The sequence below is a fragment of the Astatotilapia calliptera genome, chromosome 3 (genome assembly GCF_900246225.1).
Source record: "Astatotilapia calliptera chromosome 3, fAstCal1.2, whole genome shotgun sequence".
NCBI lineage: Eukaryota > Metazoa > Chordata > Actinopteri > Cichliformes > Cichlidae > Astatotilapia > Astatotilapia calliptera.
Window position 1 is genome coordinate 38,715,621 of NC_039304.1, and position 18,608 is coordinate 38,734,228.

At 41.4% G+C, this 18,608-nt stretch overlaps 2 protein-coding genes across 2 annotated transcripts in view; one reads left to right on the plus strand and one right to left on the minus strand.

Annotated features, from left to right (window-relative positions):
• LOC113019455 (deleted in malignant brain tumors 1 protein-like) overlaps positions 1-18,608 on the minus strand; it is a 616,212-nt gene that overhangs the window by 336,106 nt on the left and 261,498 nt on the right. The window lies entirely within an intron of this gene.
• LOC113019458 (uncharacterized) lies at positions 58-17,332 on the plus strand. The gene is made up of 19 exons (XM_026163189.1): positions 58-639; positions 2,305-2,385; positions 3,359-3,506; positions 3,605-3,732; positions 4,035-4,270; positions 4,801-4,874; positions 5,004-5,104; positions 5,215-5,441; positions 6,176-6,279; positions 7,265-7,380; positions 8,053-8,288; positions 8,413-8,456; positions 8,551-8,666; positions 9,322-9,557; positions 9,786-9,895; positions 11,164-11,279; positions 11,643-11,878; positions 14,225-14,331; positions 14,556-17,332. Exons 1-19 carry the CDS (start codon positions 423-425, stop codon positions 15,649-15,651), a joined length of 3,729 nt encoding a protein of 1,242 aa, XP_026018974.1. The 5' UTR covers positions 58-422; the 3' UTR covers positions 15,652-17,332.

Consider the following 18,608-nt stretch of genomic DNA (forward strand, 5'->3'; position numbering starts at 1 on the left):
ACCCCCGCGCCGCCGCCGCCCAAAAAACCCATTTAGGTTTATTTGGCACTAACTGCATTTCCATCACAATAACAGCAGGTTTTAATACATATAATAGGGAGAAATCATGATACATGTAGATTGTGCTCCGAGGGTTACTTAAAAAAGTGTCGCCCCTGTGTTTTCCTGTAGCCTAATTGTAACTTTATTGTAATTATATTGCTCCACTTTCTGTAGAGTATGCAGGAATATTATTTATAAAAAAAAATTTAATTAAAAAAATTTAGTATGGTCTTTTTCTCGTTTGTGGTTCATGTTTCCAGCCGGGCAGCATTTGCTGTTGTACGTCGCCTGTAGTGTAACATCCGTACCGCACGTTCCCCCACGCGCGTTAATTGTTTCATCTCCGGTAAAGAAGTGAGCGGGACCCACGGAGCCCCACCATGGAGCCGGACTCATCCGACCCCAATACGTCCAAAACCGACATGCTGAGAGGAGTCATCGCCGAGAAGCTCACCTTGGCCGCCCGGGAGATCTTAGCGGTGGTGGAGAAGACTGTAGCCGACTACGAGGAGGAGGCTGTGGGTTTCAGGCAGGAGATTGACCGGCAGAGGAGACTGCTGGAGCTCCTGCAGCCTGAAGTCAAGTTAGAGGCTTTAGGTCTGTGTGTGTGGATAACAGAACAGTGTGTTGTTTCCTGCGGAGAGAGCGAGAGCTCGCGTAATGACGAACCCCGTTTACAAAACACTAATTTAACATTTCTTTGCTTGACGTGAAGCCCATTGACATTCGAGTATTCATCTCAAAACCTGATTATAACACTCCTTAATTTGGTATACATGTAACACCCCTGAGCCATGTCATATTTCAGAATTTTAAGTTTTTATTGGCTCGTGGTAATGTCACAAAGCTAGCCTTTGGTTTCTCTTTAAGTGAAATCCGGTGGGCTTTTAAAGCCTTGAAATGTCGTTTAAAGTCATCTACAGCTGCTATAAAACCCTCTCTAGAATGATGACAGAGTCATCGGGACTTAAAAAACCCATCCTAGTAACTGATTTAAATAAACATTTTAAATCGTTTCCCAAGTTGCGCCGCTGTTCCCGAATCAAAACAAAGATGGCGGCCTGCCGGCTACATGGACACAACGGTGTTTGTTCAAGCGCTGTGGTGCGATTTTACAGCGCTTGCCATGACTGTTTCTATTGAAATTTATTTAAATCAACTATAAAAAATACTGTGCTATAGTTAACACACAGCTGTGCTGTGAAACCAGCGGTTTTAAGTTCCCAACGTATATAATGTTTAGATATTACCCGTAACCTTTTTGGGGCGGGTGGGGGTGTTTCTTTTGACTTCGTCGTTCATCTTCACATTAATGTCTTTGCGAACCTTCAAATAAGCATTGACTTCTCTTGCTAATAATCACAGTCCTTTATTTTTTTGTAGACACCCATTTTTTAGAACATATCCCTTATATATTTAATTTTTTTTTTACAGCTGTCTATGGTTGGATCTGGCCTATGTCATGAAACGGGATATCCTTAAATGTGCTCTCTAGCCTTCAAGTCTCTGCGAGGGGCAGCCAATAAGAAACAACGTGGTTAAAAAGGACTCGTGTCACTCAAGAACCTCTAGCAACTCTAGAATTTCACTCACATGTGATGTGACAATAAAAGTGATTTGATTGATTTGATTTGACCTGCCGAGGAACAGTCATGTTTCCCTAGGAACCAGTTGTTGCTAAGTGCTTGTCAGCTGGCCTGTGTCCATGGGTTGTTCCGTGTATGTAGTTTGTGTAATAGTGTAATAAGTTTTGTCCACGCATTTGCTAAAAACAGTTCCACTTACCCTCTGACAATAAAATGTATGTAAATTGGACCTGACCATTCTGGGGTTGAAACAACAGGTAGCTCCATGTGCTTTGATTTAGCAGATTTGACACAAATATAAAGAGACTTTTGTCTCCTCCTGGGATCATACTGGGAATCTTTGGCGTATTAGGCCGATGTAGACACCACTACACAAAGGACTTTCCCCTGGAAACACCTGCAGGCACGCAAAAGCCTGTATGGACACCAAATAGCTGCCATATGTGAGAGCTATTTGAATGTGGGAATCCTGGAGTCTGCAGTTTGTTTACATGTAAATCAGGTGAATCTAAAGCTTAACTCATCTACTGCTGTGACTCAAGAGAATGAAACAGGTTGCTCGTTAATCAGCAGTGTCATCTGCGCTCATAAGAATAAGAATAATTCTGACGTGAAATCTTTTTTTTGATTGTTTTGTTTTATTACTTAATAACACTAAAATGCTTATATGGTGCAGATGACCAGCAGCAGTTTTCCCTTTGTGAGGCTGGAGGAGGTCGACTACCAGAAGATCAGGAGCAGCACAAATATGAGCAGAGTATGACTTTTAACCTACTTTGATATATGTAAACAAAGTCGTCATATTTATATTTGTAATGGATCAAGATGCACAGAAACATAAGAGATGTTACTATCTATCTATCTATCTATCTATCTATCTATCTATCTATCTATCTATCTATCTATCTATCTATCTATCTATCTATCTATCTATCTATCTATCTATCTATCTATCTATCTATCTATCTATCTATCTATCTATCTATCTATCTATCTATCTATCTATCTATCTATCTATCTATCTATCTATCTATCTATCTATCTATCTATCTATCTATCTATCTATCTATCTATCTATCTATCTAAACACTGATGTTCGTTTGTATAAATGCAGTTCAAATTAGATGTGGTGTACTGCAGGGATCCTCTCTGGGTCCACTGTTGTTTCTGTTTATGTCATTTGGTACTTTTTATTTGACTTTGTCAAATGCATTGCTGTAATGAACAGTTTGTTGGGCATTATAACCTCCCAGTATTTTTCTCTTAGTAATAAGTTGAATTAACTAAGCTGAATTTGAAGCTGAATTTCAGAAACAACAAAATTTCCCAAATTTGAGACATAAAAGACTGATAGAGTCAAACATTTGGAGTTTTTTTAGTGTTCAGGTAAAAAAATATTTGACTGCAATTTGACCCCAGTCAACGGACAGTTTCAGTTGTAATCACATGTTCACGCACTGAAGGGGAGAGTGTAATTAACCGTCCTACAGAACTGCTTTAATGTTCAGATAATGGTTGGCAGACTAAGTAGTGATAGAAGTGTTCGTTGGAGCCTCGTATAATTGTTTTTTTAACAGCAAACAAAATTTGAAGACGAGAATTTAAGTAATAGCGTTTCTTCCTCTTCCTGACGCGGCATGTTAACTGTTGTTTATTCATGGTTGCACATTTGTATGATTAATGCTGTCATGTGGGAAAACTAAATAAATAAACTTTGAATTTGTTTCCAGGGGTGGAGGACAGCCAAAGCCTGGGATTCTCAGGCTACAGTGAGGAACAAATAGAGGAAGACGAACATGAAGATGAGGATGAGGAGGAGGAGGAGATGGCACAGCAGTGTTATGAAGCAGCACCACGGTTACAAGATACAGACACACTGTAAGTGTACAGACACCGCTCTGTGTGTGCGTGTGCTGTTGTAACATTTGTGACTCATCTGCTGATCTTGAGGTTATTTTGTTCTTTTCCTTTTTTAGGCTCGTGCCTTCCACGGTTCAGACTGACAGACGGAGAGCAGACAGACCTTGGATCAGTGAAACGCAGAGTTTCGTGGACCTCAGGATCCGCATCCTGGACTCGATGATCGACGTGCTTTCAAAGAGGGGTGAGTGTGAGAAAGATGTAAATAAATAAACCATTACTGTTGCATCTTTAAGGGTTTGGATTTTACTCTGGATGTTTTTCCCCATATGATTTTAAACTGAGGACATGGAGTTTTATGGGCAATGTGACTGCTGCAGATACCTCATAATGTATTTCAGCTTATTTGGAGCATTTGTAAAATACAGCTAAAGCACAGGAATGAATAAAAAGTCACTTTTTGTGTTTTTAATCAAAGCCTGTAGTCTGTGGGTGAAGCTTTTCCTGCAGTCTAGATAAAAACTTGTCTATCCCTCTGCATCGCAGTGTTTCAGAAGTACCCACTTCATGAGCTGCAGTGTCGTCGTGGCCTTCAGGAGGCCGACTTCCTGCATCTGCTTAGGTCAACCTTCCCCCAGCTGGCTGCTGATGAACCTTTTGACGTTTTTATAACTGACAACACCAGAAAGCTGCAGCCTCTGAAAATAGACTTGTGGACTCCGGAGGCGATCGAGAGGACCATCAGGGCAAATGGGAATTCTGCCCTCTACATCCGCCTGAAGGTAAGGTGCCTAATGTGTGACGCCCTCGCTGGAGTTAACTTCCTGTAAACTATGTTCTTGACTTTGCTCGTTGCTCTGATGGTGTCTTTTGGAGAATGAATCATTCAAGCATAAAAAGGCTCAAACTCAAGGGATGAACCAGTGTTGTGTCTACACAGAACAGAGGACTTGGCGTAGAATCAGTTTTAAAATGGATCTGCAGGCAGTTTGTTTTCATTTCTTTAGTTTTATTAAATGAATCTATGAAAAATGCCAAAAGTAAAGCATTTTTGCACCAACAAGGTGATTCCTGAAGAGCTATTATGGTAAAAAAGTGTCATATCTCAGCATGGTGTGCAGTGAGATACAACAGTGAGCATCCACAGCCATCTGTAGAACACAGTGGAGGCTCTGTCATGATGTGGGGCTGCAATCCAGCCAGTCTAGTTGGGATCTTCTCATAAGGAAAGAATCGTGAACAGTCCTGCAGTCTGACTCGTTTTTGTGCCATTTTTCTAAAAAAAAAAACTGTCAAAACATCTTTATTTCAGAATCAGCAGAGTTTAGAAGCTGAAGAGGAGCTTCAGCCATTGCACGGAAATAAAGCTGCTGCTGAGCACATGAGGTACCTCAAGTATTCAAACGCTGCTGTAAATAACCAGTAAATATAGAGGACAAAAACAAACAGATACATCGTATATAAAAGGCTAAATTATTTGTTATAATGTTGTTTTTGACTTCTTTACTCTTTCAGGAAGAGGGTGGGCAGACCTGGGTTCAGGAAAACACAGACGCATGTAATGATCAGAATCCGCATCCTGGGTAAAATGAAGTCTGACGTGCTCTCAGCCAGAGGTGCGCCCAATAAAACCTCCAGTTTGGTGTCTCTTTGGACAAACTGTGTCTCTTTGTGACTGTGAAGTTAAATAGTAAAAGCCTGTCCATGTGTGTTCATTGTTTTTCAGTGTATCAGATGTGCCCGCTTCATGAGCTAATGTGCCCTCGGGGTCTACAGGAGGATGACTTCGTGGACCTGCTGAGGTCCACCTTCCCTCAGCTGACTGCCGATGAACCCTTTGACCTCTTTGTGAGTGACAAAAGCAGAAAACTGAAGCCTCTGAAAGTACGGTCACTGACGACGGAGGAGGTGGAGAGGGCTACGAGGACTTCTACGCTCTACATCCGACTGAAGGTGCTGATTCACAAAGACCTTTGTCTGCTACTAAAAAAATCTTAGCAGACAAAGAAATAATCTGGTTTATTGTCTGTCTTTGTGTTTTCTGAGAATCTTGAGCATTAAATAGGTTGTAAAACTCCACGTGTGACCAGTCAGGAGTGCCATTTGTACGGTGGCCCTGAGAGGCCAAACGGACTGCAACTTAAGAAAACACCAGCAATAAGAAAAACGCTGCAAAAGCACACAAAACACACAGAAATAGAAAAAACTAAAACAGAAATAGGAAAAATCAAATTTCCAAAAGCACAAGGGAAGTGTTTCTGGGGAGACAATAACCCGACGGACCAGTTGCAGGAACCAAAATATGCTAAGAACTGCACTGAGAGACACTTAAAAGAAGTGGAGGATCTATCGGTTTGTGAGGAAAGAAAAGATCAGAGTTAAGTGTGTTAGCCTAACTATTAGCCTAAAAATCCATCATCAGTATTAAATGAATCATGATAAAACACACCTAGCATGTTTTGGGTTCCTGCAGCTGGTCCGTCGGGTTATTGTCTCCCTAGAAACACTTCCCTTGTGCTTTTGGAAATCTGTTTCTTCCTATTTGTGTTTTGTGTGTTTTGCAACGTTTTTCTTATTGCTGGTGTTTTCTTAACTTGAAGTCCGTTTGTCCTCTCAGGGGCACCGTACATTTGCATTTAACTACACAGACCAACAGTACTCCACTAAATCTTTTCTTTCTTCTGTAGCCGTCGGAGGAGCTTCAAGCCTCAGCGAAACAGTTCCTGAGTGTAGGAGATGTTTTAGCTGAAACTCTTCCATTGACCCTAAAACCAACCAGAAAGAAACCCGGGTAAGTCAAAACCTGACTATAATAAATATTGGCTAGTCAGCCATAGCAAACAGATCTGTAAAAGCCTAATTTTAAGGTTTTGCATATCAAGACAGGATGAAAAACAAACTCAGTCAGGCTGTGGTCTGCACTTGACTCTGGTGACTGCAAAGTGGCCAAATCATCACCCCACTGTGCCGACTCTTGGTATGAGGTGTGTGTGAACTTTAACATGCTGACTGAGGCCCTTGGAGTCTGAGATGGTGCTTTTTGGTTTCCTGTAGTTTCTCCGGGCATTGCACAGTCTGACCTTGTGGTGAATGTGCTGGGGCATTTACTCCTGAGAAGATCGGCAGCTGCTTTGAATGTTTCCACTGTAGAAAATGAAGCAGAATGATGGATGTTAGATTCTTTGGTAACTATTTTTTTCTCGCAGATACAGTTTCTTCTTTAAGATCGTTGCTGATGTTTTTCCTCCTCAGCATTCTGTTAACACACACCTGAATGCTGCGAACCATCAAACTGCCAAAACCTCTGCTTTCCTTTAAGTTAAATGCATAATGAGACAGTAGGGCTGTGCGATATGACCAAAATCTCATATAAGACATCTATCGTCCCGATAACGATATAAATCACAAAAATTTTACATTTTCTGTAAATTCTGTGAATCTCGGGCAGCTCGACTTGCGCGAAGTGTTTCCAGCTGGGCGTCGTGTAGCTGGAGTCGAGTGTTTTAACTGATGCATGAAACGATACATTTTTAGTCATAAGTTGTAACGGGCGCCGTTTTTATTACACGGCGTGCTGCAGGGAAAAGCCTGTTCTGACGTTTGAGTCTAAGGTTTATTTTTTAGCACCTGGCCGCTTTTTTTTGCTTCTCATCCGTCAATACTCTGCATCTTTCACGTGATTCAGTTTATTTTGAAAAGTCTCAACAGGATCTTGAGCTTTATTGTGATTCATCTCCTTTCCTTCTCCTTTTTCATCTTTGTGTGTTGTGTCTCAGAGTACAGTCTGCTAGGAGGAAACCTACCAAATCTGAGCTCAGTGACCCATTCACACATGTGGATTTCAGGGTCCGGATCCTGGAGGACCCTCTGATGGAGGTGCTCACACCCCAAGGTAAATTGAAAGCTTTTAGCTCTGAGGTCACATCTCCAGTTCCTGTATGAGGTGATAATAATAATAATAATAATAATGGATTTATATAGCGCTTTTTTTCAAAGCGATTTACAATGCCACTATTCATTCACTCTCACATTCACACACTGGTGGAGGCAGCTACAGTTGTAGCCACAGCTGCCCTGGGGCAGACTGACAGAAGCGAGGCTGCCATATCGCGCCATTGGCCCCTCTGGCCAACACCAGTAGGCGGTAGGGTAAAGTGTCTTGCCCAAGGACACAACGACCAGGACAGAGAGCTTCCCAACCCCCTGAGCCACGGTCGCCCCAACGACAGCTTGTGTCTCTCTGGAAGCTTTTCTGCTGAGACTCTGAAATGTTAACAGTCTGTCTATAAAGAGGCTCTGTGAGTGCCTGCAGGCTTGTACAAAATCAACACACGGGTCTGAGTCATGTTAACGTATTAATCATATTTAAAGAAATTTCGCCTCAAATAACATTGGGTCGTTTTAAACCAAATGACTGTAACTGATATATAACTGTGAACCTTTTCGATTGTTCTCGGTAAACGCCGGCTGTGACTGTGACCAGCACAAGCTACAGCAGCAGTATATCCTCTGTAACTCGTGTTATTAGTTCAGACTCTTACCTACTTGGCTTTTGTGTTCCCAGTGTTTCTGAAAAGCCGCATTCAGGAGCTGCGGTGCCCTTATGATCTACAGGAGGCTGATTTCCTGGACCAGCTGAGGTCTGCCATCCCTCAGCTGGCTGCAGGTAAACCTTTTGACATCCTCACTGCTGACAAAAGCCGGGTACTGCAGCCGCTGAGTGTGGACACGCTGACACCGGCGGAGATCCACAGAGCCATCACCTTAAGGAGAAACACTACTCTCTTCGTCCGACTGAAGGTACTGTGTAAACTTGAGACCAAGTATTTGATCTGTCGGTCATAAAAATAAGGACAGTGTTGCTGTTTTTGGTGGAAACACTTAAGATACAAACCTTTTTTGTTTTTACCTTCTGGGGGAACAGGGAGCCGGTCCGTCCACCCCAAATCCAACCAGACTGGACACCAGGTGAGTTAATGTTAACAAGCCTCAGCTGCTCATTAATCAATTTAATCTCTCGTTTTATCGCCTGATCTCCATCACTAACGTTATTGTGTCCCAGAGTTCAGTCTGACAAGAAGAGCCTGGGCAAGCCTCAGCTCAGTCGATCAGACTCCCACGTAGATCTGAAGGTCCGCATCCTAGAGGACTCTCAGATGGAGGTGGTCGCACCCCAAGGTAAATGCACAGCTGCTACTTGTGTGTCCAGAAACAGCTTCAGCTGCCATCCATACACAGCAAGCTTGTGGATGCTAGCAGACAGCAGAGCTATTGTCCTCTGCCCGTCCTTAAAAATGTAAATGTAAATAATTAACTTTATTCCTTGTGCTGTGGTGACACGGCATGGTGTGGTCTATGACAAGTACTGCATATTGTATATTATTCGAAATGGTTTTGTGAAATTTTCTTTCAATGTCAACTCTGACTTTGGGCAGTAACCATGAAGGTCTAATGGTTAGCCACCCTAGGTACTCATGGGTCTACTGTGGATGCTAGACTGCTAACAGACAGGCGGACGAACTGAGCCGATTACATACTCCTTCCCTGCGGGGCAAGAATTACCGTGGTCTTGACTTGTCTAGTCTTTGGAAATGAAACAGTCTTTAGAGACCAGCAGAGTGGGTTGAAGCTGTAAAACATGAATGAGAAATAAAAAAGTCTGATTTTACATTTTCATAAGAGCCCTGACTGTGGTTGTTTGCTTCAGTTCAATAACAATAAATCAGCCAAAAAGCTTCCCAGCATCTTTACTGTTTTTAGTTATGTGTTGTACACGTCATGGATAACTGAACAAGCTGTGACTGAGTGGATTCATTTTTCTCTTTCCTCTTAGTATTTCAGAACTACCCACTTCACAAACTGCGGTGTCACCGCAGCCTGCAGGAGGACGACTTTCTGGAACTGCTGAGGTCCACCTTCCCTCAGCTGGCTGCTAACGTACCTTTTGACATCCTCACGGTTGACAAAAACAGGAAACTGCAACCTCTGAATGTGGAGTCACTGACTCCAGAGCAGGTCTACAAGGCCATTGATTCATCAAGGATCAATACCCTCTTCATTCGACTGAAGGTACTGTGACTCACTACATTTTAAAATACTCCTACTCGACATTATCCGGAAACCTTGTACAGCAAGTACAACATTGCTCTCTGGTACAAACGTGAAACTAAATGTGGATGCCCTTATCATGCATCGAAGACTGTTTTCTGCTGAAGCAAAGACATTTTGTGATTTTTTTTTTTCTCTTTTTTTTAAAATTTCTTTTCTTTTTATTTTTTTAATACGAAACTCTTTCAGGCACCAGAGAAAGTCCAGGTTGGTGCGAGGAAGCTTGAACACCTGCAGAAAAAAGTGGACACAGCTACAGAGTCGTCATTTTTACCCGAACAAACTGTGATGCATGGGAGGTGAGTCGGTCAAACTATCAGTCTTAGCCGTTCAATAGAAATCTATAAAGAGACAGGAACATACGTGTGATGATGCTTGAACCTTCAAACTCGCATGTGGTCGTGAGTGTTAGGTAGTAACTGAAGAAACAAGACTGTCACTGAAAGCTGCTGCACTTCACGGCACCAGCATACTGCCAGGTTGGTCGCTGCAAGTGCAGCTGCCAGTGATGTCGTCACCCAGCCCAATCCATTTATGCTCACTGTTACGGCACAGGAGGCGGCTGTTTTATTTTGGTGTCCTCACTCAGATAATGTCAGCACTGTGTTGCAGGATCTCGCTCTGTATAATCTGTGACTTTGAGCTTCACTATTGATTTATCATGAAAACAAAAGTAAAAACCAACATTTCAACCCTGGAGCGGCAGCAGTACAGCTAGACCTAGTGACAGCAGCTGGTATATCAATTTGATGTCAGCTTTGTCATAATTTTGCATAAATTCCTTGGGGATTAATAACCACACAGCAGGTATAAAAAGGCTCCTAGATTTCAAAGTTGAGGTGGTGTCTTCACATGGAGGTTCCCTGGACCTTGGTGTTACCCAGTAGGCCATAGAAAACATACCTGTGGAAGGGTGCACTTTATAGTCTCCAGTTCTGTCAAGTTTAGAAAAGTTGTGGTGTTCACTGATGTACAATCACTGACAGTGAGTTGGAAAAATATTGTCAGTATTCCTGTGCATCAACTTTGTTGGGATACTTTAATGCTCCAGTCAACACGACCTTGTTCCTTGGTGTCCTCCACCACACCGGCCAAAATGGACTAAATAATGTGGGGGGTTCATTGAGCCAGTCAGTTGCTGAAGGTGGTGTGGATGAAAATTAAAACGTGCTCTATCCAGCTTTTTTGTGGGTTGTTCTTGGTGTGGAGTGCTTGGTAGATACGAAGACTGTTCCAAGGTGGTTCAACAATGGGCCCAGTTCAGGAGCTCAAGGACCTGCTGCTGAAGTCTTGGGATCGATGACCTGGATGACTGAGAACCTTCAGAGACACTCGCTCTTCCAACTTTTCCGGTCTAAGAAAAAAAGTATTTTTTTGCAGATTAAAAAAACGTACTGAACATTGTCTTACTCTGCTGCAGTGACAGGACTTAAATTTGAAGCTAATCTTTACTGCTTCCGGAAATATTTCTCACATTTGTTCAACTTATTAAAATAGATAAAGGTAATAACTGTAAAGGGGCCAGTGTAACGCTGTGGTGTCTGTCTCTAATGTTATTGTTTCCCAGGGATCAGTCCGACAGGAGGAAGCCTGGTAGGCCTCGGATTAGCCAATCAAGCTCCCATGTAGATCTCAGGATCCGCTTTGTGCAGGACTGGGATGTCAATGTGATTTCACCTAAAGGTAAATTTAAAACTGCTCATTCTGTGTTCAGATTGGTAACAAATGTGCACTGATATGTATTTTTAGGGCCATACCTAAAAATTAGATTATTTAGATATGTGTTTGTTTAGGTTTTCAACTTTCAGTGTCAGGATTTGGAAAATTAGGCAAAGTTGGACAAAGTTGCCTTTAGGATTGCTGTCACTAGGGTTTTATATCAAATTTATTTTAAAAAAAATCTGTAGGCCTAATGCAGCAGTAGCTTGTAAGGTGAGCTGTCTCTTTTTTTCTTGTTAATGTTAGTACAGTCAGCATACTGTTTGTTGTGTTTGTCTCATGGATAACTACCTGCCTGACTATTGGAGCTTCTCTGTTTTTTCTCAGTGTATAATAAGTACCCGCTTCATCACCTGAAGTGTCCTCGAGGCCTGCAGGAGGCCGACTTTGTGGAACTGCTGAAGTCCACTTTCCCTCAGATGGCTGCTGATAAACCTTTTGACGTCCTCACAGCTGACAGGAACAGAAGACTGCAGCCTCTAAAAGTAGAGCTATTGACTCCAGAGGAGCTGTACAGAGCCATCAAGGCGAGTGGGAGCATTGTCCTCTTCGTTCGACTCAAGGTACTGCATCTGACTGGGTAGATATTTGTGTTGTCCTTCAGAATGTCTGTGAAAGATCTAGATAGATTAATTGACCAAAAGTCTAATAAGTCCAACAAAAACTGAAGTAACACTGCTCTCTGCTTTAAATGTGTGTCCTTCATTCTACAAAGGTAGAGCAAATCAAGATGCAAACTGTAAATTAATAACATTCACCTCCAAAGGAAAGTTTCCATCTTAATGCTGCAGTCGGCAAAAAATTTCATAAGGTGCAACTTTGAAGGCACATGTTCTCCAGTTCTTTGCATCACATCTTTCACAATTTTACTACCACTTAGCAAATATTTGGCAAGTGTTTGCAGACAAGTTGGCTCCTTCTGTGAGGTCTACTGGCAACCAAATCAATCGTAGGACATTTTTGTTCCAGTATTCATTTCGCAAATGTCACCCGCTCAACAGCAAGTACCCTCTAGCAACCACTAATCAGAATCAGAATCAGAATACTTTATTGATCCCTGGGGGAAATTTTTTTTTTTTTTGTTACAGTGCTCCATTTTAAACCAACATTAAGACAAGACAGACAATACGCTAACTAAGAATAGTACAATATATACATATATATACATACATACATACATAAGTCACTCATAAATAAATAGTTGGAAAAGAAACATGTGTAGTTGTAGCAGCAAACAGTGTGTTAAGTGGATGCGTTGTACAGGGAGATGGCCACAGGCAGGAATGATTTCCTGTGTCGTTCAGTGGTGCTTTTCGGTAATCTCAGTCTCTCACTGAACGAGCTCCTGTGACTGACCAGCATGTCATGGAGTGGGTGGGAGGTGTTATCCAACATTGTCTTTATCTTGGACAGCATCCGCCTCTCTCTCTCAACCAACTGAGGTAAAGTACACTTTTCCCTAGCAACCAGTGATTACTAGTCTCTACGCCTCTGTGACTGATGCGTTTTATATTTGCCTCAGAAGTCGGATGTCTTGGACTGTGAAGTCAGGGCTAGTTCAACTTGAGATGTACATTCCAGTTGAAAATTCCAACTGGGAGCTCTAAAATTCTTACTTCTAGGTTCAAATGGAAATAATCACGGGGCCTTAACCCTCTGGCGTCCAGGGTATAATTGGCCGTTTTTGACTACTTTTGATTTTACCTCTATATTTCACCTTTAAAATATGTTTTTCTTGCCTTGTTTGGTATCATTATTTTCAGCACAACCTCAAATATCTGAAATTTGAGTTATTCTTTCATTTTGGTATACTATATTAGGACAGTTGATCTAAATTCAGACAAAAAATTCTAAATCTGAGTAGAAAAAAGTTATATTTTTTACTGTAAAACCCACAAACATGTTTAACGAATCATTTTCATAACTTGAAATGCAAATAGAAATTGTACATTTCTAAAAATTATGCACAAGTTTTGCAAACAACAAAGTTATCAGGTACTATTTACTAAAAATGCAGCCAAGGCCTCAGGCGTTTTTTATATAACCATTTAAATCTATTTACAGAACAATCAGGTGTTCTGCACCAAATAAGAAGGCACACAAATGATTTGTGCCAGTCCAAAAAAAATAGTTTGTGTTCAGTATAAGACGGGAGAACACCACAGGTCTGACAGCAGGAGGTGCATCCGTCCAGTTTTCCATGTGGGACCAGCGTTTACACTGGAATCTGCCTTTGACGGCTTTTTTAGAGCAAATATGAAATTCAGCAGTCTAACTGACACACAATACGAGACAATAACTACACAACACACTAACTACAGCCTCCAAACACGCTAAACGTCACTAATGTCTCACATAGGAAAACTCTCTCACTCTGTCTTTCGCTCGCCCGCTTTCCGTCGCGGGTGTCACTCCTAAAAACTTCCTCTTCTACCTAAACAACCAAGTGTCACAGGTTGCCTTATCATTTTTTTGATTGGCTGACATGGTAAACTCTAACACCAATAGGGAAGGGGTGTTATTTCTTTTTCTTTTTTCACTCGCAAAGGGAGATATACTAGCGATATCTGTAGAAAACGCAGTTTTTACCGTCCTTCCCGCTGTAAACGCCACTATTTTGTTCAGAAAAAAACATCGCGTGTATTTTTTATCATAACTCTGGTTTTACGTGGCCCATCGACACAATTCAAAAACTGGTATATAGTTTGAAGTCCGCACTTTTGAGCCAAGTTGAAATGGAGACTCCGACGTGCTGCATCTTGTAGCTGTGTCGTCTTAAATTGGTCATGTGATTTTGACGCGCCGGCGCGTCCGGCAACCCCAGAGGGTTAAAAGTTATTTTGATGTATGCTCACGTACCAGAGGTTAATGATTTCTAATTCGACTTTATGTTTTGGATATTCACGCAGGCACCTGAGGGAGTCCAGACTAGCGCGAAAAAGCTTGACCTACAGAGAAAAGTTGACGGCACTGAAGAGTCTCCGTCCTTTACCGAGCAAACTGGGCTGCACATGGGGTAAGCACCACCTGTTAGATCCAATTGTTAAAAAGTCTGAGGTTTGCTGAAAGAGTCTAACTGGACAGATTGCTTTTTATGAAACATTCACTCCCAATCAATTCATGCTCTGTGGTGTTAGAAGATGCTACACAGACACCACTTTGAATATCTCAACTCACCAGTAAACTGTTTGTCATTAATAACAACAATAAGCCCTAAATTTAAAATTTCTGTTCCCACAGAAGCCCTCATCAACCGGAAGAAAATCCAGTGAACATTTTCTCAAACAGCTCAACATCACGTCACAAAGATGTGGAGCTGAAGGAATCTGAGGGTGGTTTGGAGTACACTGGTCTCTCGACCTTGCAATCTTTAATACTTTATGAACACAACGAGTTGAGTGATGGGCTTCCCAATGAGAAACCAAACATAACCAATGATCATCTGGTGAACGGTGAACCCGAGAAGACGAAAGGGAATCGACGAGTCAAACATTCAGTCATCCGAATAAAGAAGGCAAAGCAGAAAATGTTGATTCACAAAAGCGAGGCTCTGCTGTCCTGTAAAGTCTGCCAGATTTTACGTGGGTCGACAAACATGCTGATCAAACACGCCTGGAGTCATGTGGACGAGCGAGAAAGGCTGTGTGGAGTGTGTGGAGAGCAGTCAGTGTCTGCAGAGCAGCTCAGGAGTCATCTTCAGACTCACCAGAAAACGCACACCTGCAACATCTGCGGGAAGTCCTTCCTCACCGTCGTTGGCTACAGGGGTCACCTCGCTCGACACAAGGGAAACACGCCGTACAAATGTAGAACCTGCCACAAAGCGTTCCCTGAGAAGTGGGTGCTGAAGAACCATGAGTCCCGGGTCCATGCAGTGGATAAGCCACACAGAAAAAACTTTTCCAAGTTGAAGCTCAAACTTCACTGGCCGACCAATCATGCGGGGGGGAAGCCACACAGCTGCAATGTGTGTGGGAAGCGCTTCCGCCACCTGGATACTTTGTCTCAACATGTGGCACTTCACTCGGGTAGCACGGCAGCCACAGACAGACGGATCCATACAAAGAACCACAGCAGGGAGAGGTTGTTCGCTTGCGATAAATGCAACAAGAAGTTCTTTCACAAGTCAAACGTGGTGACTCACATGAGAGTCCATACTGGAGAGAAGCCTTACAAGTGCACACACTGTGGGAAAGGTTTCAGCCAGGGCCACTGTGTGAGAAGACACCTCCTGATCCACCAGAAGAAGTACCACCAACAAACAGAGCAGCTTAGTAGGGTTGAAACTGAAGAAAGTTATGCTAAGGTGGACAGCATGCCCTCTCCCCAAAAATGAAACTAAAATGTGGTGGGTGTGTACAGTAGTGACCCAGAGGGGGAAAGATGTGCCTCACCCTCAATACCAACCGATCTCTGGGGAAAGTTAGCTTATAGGTTTCTAGATAGTTAGAAGGTGAGTGTTCAAGACGGCCCAGACGGTAGCGGCTGAAGTTCAAGGGATGACAGTGGTTCCTGATAACGTCACCAATGTAAGAGGGTACCATCCAGTTATTTCATGTTTTCTTTCACTTTTTAACAGTGGGCTGCTTTTTTTATTCTTACTTAAACTAATGGTTACGTTCAGTGTTCTTCACAATGTCAGAAAGGCAACTTCTCAGGATCAGCTGAGGCCTTCGAATGCCTTGATTTGTTCAGACCAAAACTCTGAGACCCAAAGGTTATTCAGTTTACAAACAAAGTAAATATTGAGTATTTTTTGTGTTTACCAATAAAACTAGTGCTCTTAAAGCAGGTAGGGCATTATCTTTTTTGGCCAGTATTAGATATTTGCCAGTAAATGAAAATTTAAAATAAAGAAATAAGTACATTAGTAAGTACACATAACAAATGTTATGTTTCGTGTTTCAAGTGGAAAAATAAAAAATATCACCTGAGATATTAGAATATCAGTTACCGGTATCCTTCTTAAAACTCCAGTATTGGTCAGGTTCTAAAAGTAACTTTTTGCATGTAGTGTCCACAAATTTTCCAAGTTCCTTCACTATGGTTTTTTGTTTTCGACAAAGATTCAGCATATTAAGGCGTGTTTATGCTGCTATATGCTAGCAGCAATGTGGCAAAGGAATATCAAAGAAAACAAAATAATGGTTAGCGACTCAAAGGTTAGAAGAACTAAAATGTAAGGTTACTATGGTAAACAAAGCCTAGCTTCCTTTTTTTGGGATATAATTTGAGCTGGAGGAACCTTTAGTCCTTGGAAAGATCCTGGACATTGAAGCTTAATTAGCAGTACTGCGCTGAACCTGCACTGGCGTTTACCTGCACTTGTGAAACTGAGTTGATTGTGATAAACCAGGAGCTGTTAAATCTTGACCAGCAGTTACTTTGAAACTGGGGAAGGACAAAAAGACTTCAAAACTGACTGAGTCTACACATGAACTGCCAGAGCTGTGAAAATGGGAGGAAAAAAAGGTACATTTCCAACTATTGTGTCAGCATAACTAGCGTTTACGGAAGTCATGCTAATCAGTAGTCCACCAAATGTTATTAGTTACATTTCTTGAGAATGAACATGGTGCAGATTTAACTCAGTACTACAAACAAAGCGTAATGGTACAGGGAAATTAGTGTTTCTGTGACTTTTGGACGGAAGTAATGGATTGATGCTAATCTGCAGGAAATGTTAAATATTTTTCATACACATTCAGATGATCTTGTTCTCTGTTTGCACTTTTTTTTAGATTTACATATTCTTTTAAAAAAAGTACCTCTGTGCCCTAAAGATTACATTATCTCATTGTCAACAACCCCCCTGAAAAAAAATCATAGTTGTAACTCTAGCTGTCCTGTTTTTACTACATGTAGACCCCAGGATTAATGATAACTATAGTATCGCAATAGATTACAAGTTTAGGGAATGATACTTTACAAAAAGCACTATCCATATAGTGTTCCTTAGCAGTCTAATTGGTAAATGGACTGGTTCTTATGTAGTGCTTTTCTATTCTGAGCACTCAAAGCGCTTTACACAACTTGTACATTCACCCAAGCACTTTTTTTTTTCTTTCAAACGCTGTATGCGAAGTGCTTTCTATCTAACATTCATACTCTGATGGATGCATCGGAATATGAACGTGGGGTTAGTATATTTCCAAGGATATTTGGCATGCAGATGGGAGAAGACTGGGATCAAACCATTAACCTTCCAGGTAATGGTTTGTGGTCACCTGCACCATTTGAGCTACAGCCATCTCAGCCAGTCTAGTGTCTACAGTTTTCAAATATTGTGATGGTAGATACCAATAACAGCTCAACATCAGATCAAGGTCACACCAAACCTAAAAAAATCAGTTAATAAAAAAAGAAATAAAGCGCTTTGTTACCCACGTTTTGTTTTGTTTTTTGTTTTTTTAAGATAGTCTTCAAGCCTTGCAACAATATACTAGGTCTTGAAGGTTAGCAAACCCTTTTACCTTGACCTTCATGGTTAGCGCTCAAGGTCAAAGTCTTCTTAAAAAAATTTCTTCAAGAAACCATACCAAGTATGATTGTATGATTTGTGTTGTTTTGTTTTTTCCATTATGACGCCATAGCAGACTGACACCAGCGTGTTTTAATAAAAACATCAAACATAAACATTATAGTATATAGTCCTCACTTTTTGGGAGGAGTTGCGCTCTCTGAGTGCTTTGTTAAAAAAAATTAAAAATTAAATTTTTTTTAAATGTCAAATGTTGTTGATACCAGTAAAGAAAACATTGCTGCATTGAATACTTTCCAAATCCAAAAGTTTAATTTCCTTATACCATTGCTCATTTTCTATGGGCTCAAGTTGTTTTCAAAAATATTTTGTGCTTGTAAATCAAATGCGTAGTTGTGAACTGAGTTTTGTAACCTTGTAAACCAAAATTTCTGAAAGTGTTATGGTTGTGCATCTATACAGGGTGGGACATTTATATGGATACACCGTAATAACATGGGAATGGTTGGTGATATTAAAGTCCTGTTTGTGGCACATTAGTATATGTGAGGGGGCAAAATCCTCAAGATGGGTGGTGACCATGGTGGCCATTTAGAAGTCGACCATCTTGGATGCAACTTTTGTTTTTTCAATAGGAAGAGGGTCATGTGACACATCAAACTTATCGGTAATGTCACAAGAAAAACAATGGTGTGCTTGGTTTCAACGTAACTTTATTCTTTCATGAGTTATTTACAAGTTTCTGACCACTTATAAAATGTGTTCAATGTGCTGCCCATTGTGTTGGATTGTCAATGCAACCCTCTTCTCCC